Below are 10,768 nucleotides of genomic sequence, written 5' to 3'. Positions count from 1 at the left end.
CACACACACACACACACACACACACACACACACACACACACACACATGTACCGTATTTTAGAATGTGTGTGTGTGTGTGTGTGTGAGAGAGAGGGACAGACAGAGAGAGAGAGAGAGAGAGATAGAGAGAAAGAGAGAGAGAGAGAGTGGCTAACCGGAAATGACGTTGCGTGCCATGTATACATGGGGGAACGGTCTGTTGCGACGTCCGACCAGGAAATTATCAATCATTCCTTTATTTTTCAAATGAATTATGCCAGCTCAAATGCTCAAATTCATTGCTCTTTAAACTCGGCCCGTATCTCCATGGTAAGATGTTCTTTCTAATGTCCCGATTTAAACGTGTATTTCCGGGGTAGCAGTAAAGGTCGTTTGTCAACACTCTCCTCGGAGGGGCCCGCCCGTCACACCGATAGCATAATATAATGGTAGGTAGGGGTCTCCATGGTAGGGGTCCTTGAGGTGGAGAGCGAGCTCACAAATGTACTGGAATAATTCAGGATATTAGTACGGCTACTAGCTTTCCGAATATGTAATCTAATGTGTTCAGTTTTCATAGCAAACTGCTTATTTTTTGAATGGGAGAACTGGAGAAGTATATGATTCAAAACATCGTCTCATGCGCAGTTTTCAATTGTATTCTATATCTTTCAACCACAATGTCCCCTTCATGTTGTCTGAATGCTTTAAAAACTACTTTGTGTTGTTACAGTCAGGTAACCTTCAGTTAAACGCATAGCCATTGGCCTAGCCTCTTGAACATCACACTCCTCTTAAAGCTGAACCCTTACCAATTAATTAGGACAGTTCATTTGGCACCAATTGCAGGATGAATCTGAGCGCTGTTTCTATTCCTCTCGCTTTTCAGGAGTGAACCCTGGTAACCAAAACAGAACAGACGCACCGATGAAGACGAAGCCGTGCAATGATAATCCTCCGCGGCCCAAACGCAGGAGGCAGGTCAGGAGCAGTGGCAGCAGCAATGTGTGTGCTGCACAGCCGGGCACTTTGCTTGGCCCTAGCAGCGCCCCACCACCAGACTCTAAGCCTCACCTCACCGGGTCAACACCATCGCAGAGCAGCAGCAGCAGCCGGCACCTGGCTATGACGCAGCACAGCCACAACCTGCTCAAGTTCCTGAACGAGGACCGGGCCCGACAGAGGTTCTGCGACGTGTCCGTGTCCGTGGGGGGGAAGCTGTACAGGGCCCACAAGGCGGTGTTGGCCCACGGGAGCAGCTACTTCCACGCCGAGCTGTCCAAGAACCCGGCGGCGGCGCACGTCACCCTGGACCACGTGGAGGACTGCGTCTTCCAGCGCCTGCTCGGCTTGCTGTACACCTCCGAGTGTGTCGTCGCCGAGTCCGACCTCCCGGCTCTGACCGAAGCCGCCCGGTTCCTGGACATGATGGACATATTCAAACTGCTCTGTGAGGAGGCGGGCAGCAACAGCCAGCCAGTGTGTGCGGTCCAGGCACAGGGTGAGATCAGAGGGTCCTCTACTACTGAGGTGGAGGAAGTGACCTCCAGCGACTCGCCAGCAGGTGACACCACGGACAGCCAGAGCCGGTCGGATGTTCAGTATGACAAGCGCAGTCTACGGCCCAGCTCCAAAGACCTCCTGCAGGAACACTTAGCCCAGAGTCACACTGATGTAGTACTGCGTCAAGCCTCGGACCAGAAAGAAGAGAAGACGGCCGCCGCTCCTACTACCACCACACGGAGGTCAGCTCGCCGGAGGAGAACGCCCACCAAGTATCAGAGAGACAGTGTGGAGCACAGCAACACCTCTGGGGTAAAACAGAGGACTGTGTCTCCAAGAGAGCAACATGAGGAAGGAGTGGAAGAAGCCGGAAAGGTGGTTGTGGAAAACCAGGCTCCCAAACTGGACGCTAAAGAGACATGCAAACCAGCTGAAGAGGGAGAGGTGGGGGATGAGGAGGAGGAGGAGGAGGCTGAGGAAGAAGGAGACATGAATGTGGAGGTTTGCTCAGCAGGTGAGCTGGCTTCAGATGTAGGGCAAAGGGCCGTGCTGCAGAGGGCTGTCGGAGAGGGGGGAGTGAGTGTGACGGCAGCACGTAGCTCCAGCCAGGGTCCAGCAGCCTACCCCGAGGGTCTGGCCCCAGTCATCATCCAAACCGCCGGCAAGAAGATTCTCAAGTGTCCCAAATGTGACAAGACCTTTGACCGCCCAGGTGAGGACCACGGAGTAAGGTCGGGATTATTTTGTCGTTATCCAGAATGTTGTGTTTAGTAGTAGCAGTATTGTTAGAAGTGGCGACTGCAGAGGGCTTGTAGTAAAACAAATAATACTTTCAGACAGGTAACAGTAACAGACGGGGAAGTGAAACACAAGGATCGTACCATAATTCTGGAGAATGCTTGTTGTCATTATCACTTTTTGTCAAAATCAGTGAATATCTCCCCACGATCCTCTACCTGTCTGTACTTCACTCATTTTGACAAAATGTGATTTTGACAACAAGCGTTCTCCAGAATCGCTGACCCCACTTTTAAATGGATAGGTCTATGTGCCACTATTTTTATTAAAGAGGACCTATTATACTACTTTTCTGGTCTTAATTTCTTGTTTTACACTGCTATAGAGCAACCTGACACGAATCACATCACAAAAAACTATGTAGATTTTCGGGAAGCTCTTTCTCTTATTTTGGCGATCCAGCACGTCCTGTCAACACTTGAGTGTGTGTGCTTCGGCAATCTCCGCTCCCTCCGCCTGTGCTTCGGCAATCTCCGCTCCCCTCCCCCCCTCCTGCAAACCCCACTCCGTTGTGATTGGTTACCTTCCTTCCGGAACACTTTCAGTGGCGGGAAGCGCGAGCATGGACCTATAAGGGCGCGAGGCAGACGCGAACAGGGAAGTGACAGCATTACTATGGAAACATCCGCGTGGTGACGACACGAAGTTACATGCGACGTCACGAAGTTACAAAGGGTAGACCGCTTTGAACACGTGACTTCTCGACTGGCTAGAATAGTGTTTAGTGCTCTGCACAGACACCCCAGACGGTCAGCAGGGAATACGTTGAAATTAAAATTATTTGATAATTTAGTATGGCTAAGCATGACTATGAATCATCATAACAACGTTTATAGGTCATAAAAGCCAAAAAGCATCATAGGTCCTCTTTAACAAAATAAACCGTTGTTTTTCTTTCTTTCTTTCTTTCTTTCTTTCTTTCTTTCTTTCTTTCTTTCTTTCTTTCTTTCTTTCTTTCTTTCTTTCTTTCTTTCTTTCTTTCTTTCTTTCTTTCTTTCTTTCTTTCTTTCTTTCTGTCTGTCTTTTTTTTCAATTGGCTAATTAATTGTTTGGTCTATATCATTTCAAAAAAGGCCTACCACAATTTATCAAAACCCCAAATAAATTCTTCAGTTTGCTTTCCTTATCCAGCAAAAACCAAACTTGTTTCACCTGCTTGTAGAGTAAGAGGTAGCATAAAAGCTAATAATAGCAAAATTCCGTCCGGTCTGTCACTACTGCCACTGTAAACTCTCCAAAAGCTGTGGTTGTGTTTGTGTTGGAAGCAGTCCAGCATCCCCAATCAACATCCTGGACACTGTAAATTTGGGCCAAATAGTGCCAAGTGTATATTGACCAGTAATGAAACTGAAAAGTTTTGACTAACCATCATATCCCCCTGTTTCCTGCATTTTAAGGGAAGTATGTGAGTCACACCAGAGTGCACACAGGAGAGAAACCATTCCAGTGTGACATCTGTCTCCAGTGTTACTCCACCAAGTCTAACCTGACCGTACACCAGAAGAAGCACGCCAGCGACGCCCCCGTCCAGAAGAAGGAGCACAAGTGTCCCTTCTGTAGCAAACTCCATGCCAGCAAGAAAACCCTGGCCAAGCATGTCAGGAGGTAAGACATAGCAGTATCGCGACATCCGGTCAGACTACACAATGAACTATTGGATATTGATTTGAATTATATGATCACTTTTGTATGACATCATTGTCTTTGCACAGCCAACAGTTTTACAAAGTAGCTTTCATAACCATACATGTAACAATAGTTGTTTTGTAGTTTTTATCAAGAATTATATTTTTCATGTTCACCTTAGTTTATCCTAGCATGGCTAAACATCTACCGTTTTACACCTTAACATGAGTGCATCATTGCTGAAGTATTGGTATAAAAAATGATGGCAACGTCTGTAAAAAGTTAGCTTTCTAGTCTGATGCATTTTGGAAAAATACTGAATGTGTTCATTTAGACTGTAGTGTGACTTCTATGTTCTAAGTTAGTTATAGAAAACAACTATTAATTTTTGTACAGCAAACTTTCCTATACTTCTCCATGATGGCAACAGCTGCAGTTCCTAGTTCTATTATATGATGACGTGCTGTATCTTCCCTGTCCTGCCAGGTTTCATCCGGACAACGTCCAAGAGTTTCTCACCAAGAGGAAAAGGAAGAGCGAAGGCTGGAAATGCGCTGTAAGATCTATTTTTATTTGATCACATAAATATAAGGTTATGAAGGTAAGGTGAATCATTTATGCATTACAACATGTGTACAGCTGTCGTATGTAATGGCAGATTTTCTAGATTTGACCTGCTGTGAACCTTCTGACTCCAGATTTGTCTGAAGACCTTCACCCGTCGGCCTCATCTGCAGGAGCACATGATCCTGCACACTCAAGACCGGCCTTTCAAATGCTCCTTCTGTGATGAACACTTCAAGTCCAGGTTTGCCAGGCTGAAGCACCAAGAAAAGTTCCATTTAGGTGATGAGATGCACACTGAAAATAAACTCCCATGAGCTCTTTAAAAATACACCATTTATTATTGCTAGTGGAAAGCCTATTAACAAAGTATTCAGAAGGTGCAATATATGGCGTTTTACTGCTATAACTATGATATCAGCCTGACATGATTACTGTAGTCGAAAGCCATGTGTCTGCAGCTATTGAGTTGTTATTCTTTCCTCATTCCTAGGTCCTTTTCCCTGTGAAATTTGCGGCCGTCAGTTTAACGACACTGGAAACAGAAAGAGGCACATTGAGTGTACACATGGAGGCAAAAGGAAGTGGACATGCTTTGTTTGCGGGAAATCTGTTAGGGAAAGGTACGTCTCTCTCTGTCCCTAAACATTCCCCCACAATTTCTCAATTTACACTACGCTCCTCTTGCTAATCTGCAAGAAATCATTTTGTTCATCAGTTGCCATCTCCTCACGATTTGCTACCTGTCAGTACTGTGCGCGTGCTGAAAAAATGTGGTGCTAATACACAGCCTAGGCTCTGTAAACTGGAATGTAAACAAAGGCAGCCCACCGTAGCTCGCAACATGCCTGTTTTCAGACTTTCCGCTGTGTATTAACATGTTTAGTGCACACGCAGTACATACAGGTATTAGATCATGCAGAAGATATTCACTGATTTGGACAAACAGTGTTTTGACTGACTCTACCTTTAATTGAGAGGTGTGCTTTTCTTCTTAAAGAACAACCTTGAGAGAGCACATGAGGATCCACAGTGGAGAGAAGCCTCACCTCTGTAGTATCTGTGGCCAAAGTTTCCGTCACGGCAGCTCCTACAGGTACAGTGAACTATGCACAGTGTGTCTTGTGTTGGTGATTGTGTGAAAGGTTCAAGCTAGAGTTGCACGTAATGAGCAAACTGTTGCTTGGGCAGGCTCCACCTCAGAGTCCACCATGACGACAAGCGCTACGAGTGTGACCAATGTGGGAAAACCTTCATACGCCATGATCACCTGACCAAACATCAGAAAACACACTCCGGTACAGTATGAGACACACAGCAGTAGGATTGTCATTTGTGGTTCTTCTTCTCCTTTTGTGGCAGTGAACCGTTTTGTCACACTCACATTACATTTAGTTTCTTGTTACAGTACAGTAAACAATGAATTTTTCAATGCTTCACGTCAGTATGTATTTACAAGGTGCAATTAGTGATTCTGAAGAACGCTTGTCAAAATACATTTGTCAAAATCAGTGAATATCGCCTCACAATCTACTAACTGTATGTACTGTGTCTGCGCTGAAAAAAAGATCTGGTGTTAATACACAGCCTAGGCTCTGTAAACGGGTATGTCTACAAAGGGCATGTAAACGTAAAGGGGCGTAGGTAAGGGGGGCCCACCGTAGCTTGCAACTTGCCCGTTTACAGAGCTTAGGGTAGGTGTATAAACACTGGAACCTGTTAGCCCATCATAAGGAGATGTTCACTGATTTTGACAACACGTTTTCAACAATTAATGGCTCCACCTTTTATCTTATACCATGTTTATTACAGGTGAGAAAGCACACCAGTGTGAAGAATGCGGCAAGTGCTTCAGGCGCCATGATCATCTGACAGTCCACTACAGAAGCATTCATTTGGGACAGAAAGTTTGGCAGAAGTATGTTATTATAAAAATCACGTTCATTCTCGTTTTTGTTAATATTTTAAAAGTGATGATACTTCCCTCAGCAGCCCCTTTCATTGTACAGCAAATGCTCTTGGTTTCTGTCTCTGTTAAAGAGGAATTTGTTCACAGGTATAAAACGGCTGTGCATCAGTGCGAGGTTTGCAAGAAAGAATTTAAAGGAAAGTCAAGTCTAGAAATGCACTTCAGGACCCACTCAGGTAAGGACATCAATATATATGTGTGCTTGAGAATACAGTGTCCTGCAAAAGTATTCATACCCCTTGAACTTTTCCACATTCGGTCACGTTACAACCACACACGTAAATGTATTTTATTGGGATTTTATGTGATAGACCAACACAAAGTGGTGCATAATTGTGAAGTGGAATGAAAACGATACGTGGTTTTCACTAGCTGGACAGCGTAATCATTGAGCTACTCTTGGCTTCTCCTGCCAGCCATGTGCTCTGGGAGTACACAGCTCAGAGGCCACTCCACCAAACTCTTCTAAGCTCTTGCCTCCACCGTGTCTGTAGACACCCGGCAACTTCCAATGTTTATCTTGTAGACAGCAAATCAGTATAGAAGATAGCACAGTCACACTGTTACAAGGAGTCGGGTTGGTTGAAAAATGAATACAAAATGGCTGAAGTTGCAAAGTAATGAGGTGCTTTTATTTAAAAAAAAGGAGTGACAAAACTACAAAAACGGACGTCCAAACAAAGTAAAACAAAGATTCAAAAAGATTGATCAAAAAGGTGTCTTCAAAAATAACTCTACCGTCACACACTGACTTTTCAGACTCCCCCCAGTCACAAATGCTTGCAGGCTTTTAAAGGCCTAGCCCCTCCCCTTAGCCAAACCATTCACTTAACTATCAATCAACTACAAATTAACCCAGGTTACACTTTCGTTAACATTTATTTACTACACCACATTTTCCTTCCCCCTGTATTGATTATGTCCATAATCACATCTTCCATAAACATGTTACTCTACACACAAGCTCAGCTACAATCACATGTCACCCCTGGGCCACCATCAGATGGTATCTCCCTGTGTCAGCCCATCTGATTCACCTGGTTGCCACCTGGGAAGAGTTGAAGATGTTAGATATACAGGATTGAATAAACAATAATTGTGTGTGCGTTAACTCACTGTCTTAAGTGACATGGGCTTTATGTCACACACACACACACACACACAATGTCTTCTGTCATCATTTAGTTTATTTTTGATGGTTTGTTTTTATTACTCTCTGTAAATAAAATATGTGTGCTTCAGTTGTGTTGGGTTTCTTTAATATTGCATAAGAGTGAACATTGCCATCCTCTTCCATTTTGAACTCCATTGACCTTCTAGATATTAGTAACTTTGTATATTTATTCATTTAATTCTCAATTCAATTGATAACATTTATGAGACTGATTTTAGATAAGCTATCAATTTCCCAGTTAACTCTGGGTGGTGCCCCGTTTAGAAGTTAAGTTTGAATTAGTTTTCTTTTCTTTCTTGAAAAACAGGAGGAAACCCCTCTGATTAATATTGTTATATGCAACTTACAAACATTCTAAGTAGAAACCACAACACAAGGGGGCCAAACAAATGGCTGCCTAAACCTAGTGTTCTTTAATACTCTCACACTGATGTTCTCTTGTTTTCATGCCACAGGTGAAAAACCCCACAGATGTCCCGAGTGCAACCAGACATTTCGGATCAAGAAGACCTTGACGAAGCACATGGTGATCCACTCGGACGCTCGCCCTTTTAACTGCCCGCACTGCAGCGCCACTTTCAAAAGAAAAGACAAGCTCAAGTACCATGTGGACCACGTGCACAGCACCCGCTTTACTGAGCAGCCCCATGGTACGCTCGGCGAGGGCAAATTGGTGTCCGCTCCTTTTGAGGAGCCCTCTAAGGCGTACCGTGCTGAAGCTAAGTCAGCCTTGCAAAGCACAAGCCTTCCTAGCAGTTTGTGCATGCCCGTCACTCTAGTTCCTGTTCAGATGACGGGAGGAGCACAGGGCCAATTGAGCTCCTCCCAGACTCACAGCGTTGTGAGCATGCAGGCCCAGGGACAGCAGCAGAGCTCTGGCTACCAGGCTGCTACTGACCTGGCATTCTTGGAGAAGTACACCCTCACCCCCCAGCCCGCCAACATTGTCCACCCGGTGAGACCCGATCAGATGCTGGACCCCCGGGAGCAGTCCTACCTGGGCACGCTGCTGGGACTGGATTCAGCTTCCCCTGTGCAGAACATCTCCAACTCTGAACACACGCACTGATGCTCTTCAGACAGAAATCTGGGCCTTGAAGTTACAGTTTTACCAACTTAAAAAAGTAATTTAATAAGAAGGAAAGCAGCTACAGTAGTCAATGTCCACGACAACAAAGGGCAATTATTGTAAAATTATTATTATTTTTTTTTAAAGAACCTTGATAACCTTGTTCACCCTAAACTCACATATATGTTCAGTCTTTAAAGCTATAGTGCGTAACTTTTGTTGCCGCCATGAGGTAATTCTGTGTAATTACAACAACAGTGTTGGCGCGTCTACATGAGGTTATCCTTTGTTGATCGGGCATGATTTTTATCCCTTCTGCTGTTTTTCTTAGCAGTAGAATCAACAACTGAAACATTTTTGGGGTGCTTTCTTGGGACACCAGTTTGTTCACTGCCATACTGAGAAATACAGAGAGAGTTTTGTGGAGCTGATAGGCTTAATCAAATTGGTGTCAACTAGTGTGAAAAAGTTACACACTATAGCTTATGGAGGAATAAGAAAAACCACAAGTCAATATTATTGTCTAAAACAGAAAACATTACTGAGGTAACTTTTTTGGTATCATAAAACAAAACAAATTTGAAATGTTTTGAAAAACAAGGCTGACTTTTTTTCTGTGTATAAAATGAACTGTATGAATTTCTACACAAGCAGATGTTAGATGATTTTAAACAGTGTTTCAGCTGATGTCATTTTAAAGGGATTAGTTGATTGGTAGAAAATTAATTGATGATTATGATAATTTAATTGTTAGTATTTTTTGTGTGCAATCAACAATAAATAGGTTTACCATAAATATCCACAGGTTAATTGATATTAAAAAAGATCACTGGTGCATTACTGAGGACTAAATCTATTATGTGGCCTTAACATAATTGTAATTTGTGTCTTGCCTGTACTATATGTCTCTCAAACGTTTTGGATCTGTAACTGTGATCATTTTAAAATCAAAATGTTAAGGATCCGCGGGTACGAAAAATAGATGGAATGCTGATTGGGAACATTTAGACACAAAAACACTGCAGACACAATTCTACAAAGATTAGTTTTTAAATTCCATTTGAAGACTTTATTCAGATCAGTCCATCAAATTATCACCATATTCATCGTCTGAGTTCTTCTTTTAGCTCTGAGCTTCAAGCATCCCGACGGCGTCATCGTGATTCAGTTTTCCCTTAACATTTTCCAGACTGGCATTTGTTTTCAGTCGATGATGAGCAAATCCGAAGGCAGCCTTCCTTAGCAAGTATTCTAGTTACAAGACAGAGGTTTTACAAACAATTATAGTATATTATGATAATAAAAAAAGTTAAATATGAATGCATAATCCTAAATGTACGTATATGTGTTACATAAAGAATTATAATCAGCTGTAACACTCACAGTTTTTCGTTGAATCTTGTTACAACCTGAAAACAATCAGCAAGAGGTAAAACAGTTAATATGAGGAGCAGGGCTTCTTACTGTTCATTGCATTCTGGTAGGAACAGGTGGTGGTTGAACTGCATTGTGGGTGATGTGGGTGGCAGGTATAAAGCCATGTACCTATCATGATTTTTAAACCATTAAAGATGAAAGCACCAAGTAACCCAGATGTTTTATTTTAGCCTAGTAGTTTGCATTGGTGTTGAACTGTTCCCTAATTTTTTTCTTCTTAAGCCTAATGCTGCTAGTAAAATACCACCAGCCACTCAACCCTCAATAGTAGACATGATATAGAATAATTACCTTTATTTCAGTTTAACCAAATGTTTTAACAATAGGCTACAGGACAGGAGATATTTGAAAGCACTACACATGCATTGTAGGCTATTCAATTAAATTTGTGTCAGCGAAACCGTGAATGTTCTCTTTTACTTTACATAAAAATGAATGCAGAAAAGGCACACATTGCTTCATAAAAATTCACCAGAATGCAGGAAATTAAGTGTTTAATGCTAAAAAAATTCTGGGGGAGGACCCCCAGATACCACTTATAATATGTCCACACCCAATGTTTAATTAAAACCTGTCCTACGACTTTGCAATTCATGAATATGTTTATTTTAATAAGATTTTTGATGTGTTATCACATTTTCCAATTGTC

The 10,768-nt window shown here is 42.9% G+C and overlaps 1 protein-coding gene across 2 annotated transcripts; it reads left to right on the top strand.

Annotated features, from left to right (window-relative positions):
* Positions 1-184: 184 nt before the first annotated feature.
* zbtb41 (zinc finger and BTB domain containing 41) lies at positions 185-10,239 on the top strand. 2 transcript variants are annotated; one of them, XM_080033496.1, is made up of 11 exons: positions 185-309; positions 869-2,194; positions 3,678-3,885; positions 4,393-4,462; positions 4,605-4,752; positions 4,964-5,093; positions 5,471-5,566; positions 5,662-5,768; positions 6,283-6,388; positions 6,527-6,615; positions 8,069-10,239. In XM_080033496.1, exons 2-11 carry the CDS (start codon positions 907-909, stop codon positions 8,680-8,682), a joined length of 2,856 nt encoding a protein of 951 aa, XP_079889622.1. In that variant the 5' UTR covers positions 185-309; positions 869-906; the 3' UTR covers positions 8,683-10,239. The 2 variants fall into 2 exon arrangements, with proteins under 2 accessions (XP_079889622.1, XP_079889621.1); XM_080033495.1 differs by having other exon boundaries at positions 201-428.
* The last annotated feature ends 529 nt before the right edge of the window (positions 10,240-10,768 follow it).

The sequence above is a fragment of the Ammodytes marinus genome, assembly GCF_949987685.1.
Source record: "Ammodytes marinus genome assembly, chromosome: 9".
In the NCBI taxonomy this organism is placed as follows: domain Eukaryota; kingdom Metazoa; phylum Chordata; class Actinopteri; order Uranoscopiformes; family Ammodytidae; genus Ammodytes; species Ammodytes marinus.
Note: the sequence above shows the minus strand (reverse complement) of the source record. Positions and strands in the feature narration are given on the sequence as shown.

What these genes read in the sequence shown, in the direction of transcription:
- zbtb41 (XM_080033496.1), top strand. Translation starts at nt 907, where the DNA reads ATGAAGACGAAGCCGTGCAATGATAATCCTCCGCGGCCCAAACGCAGG. An exon ending in CGTCACGGCAGCTCCTACAG is followed by an intron (nt 5,567 to 5,661) that starts GTACAGTGAACT and finishes TTGCTTGGGCAG; the next exon opens with GCTCCACCTCAGAGTCCACC. An exon ending in GGACAGAAAGTTTGGCAGAA is followed by an intron (nt 6,389 to 6,526) that starts GTATGTTATTAT and finishes ATTTGTTCACAG; the next exon opens with GTATAAAACGGCTGTGCATC.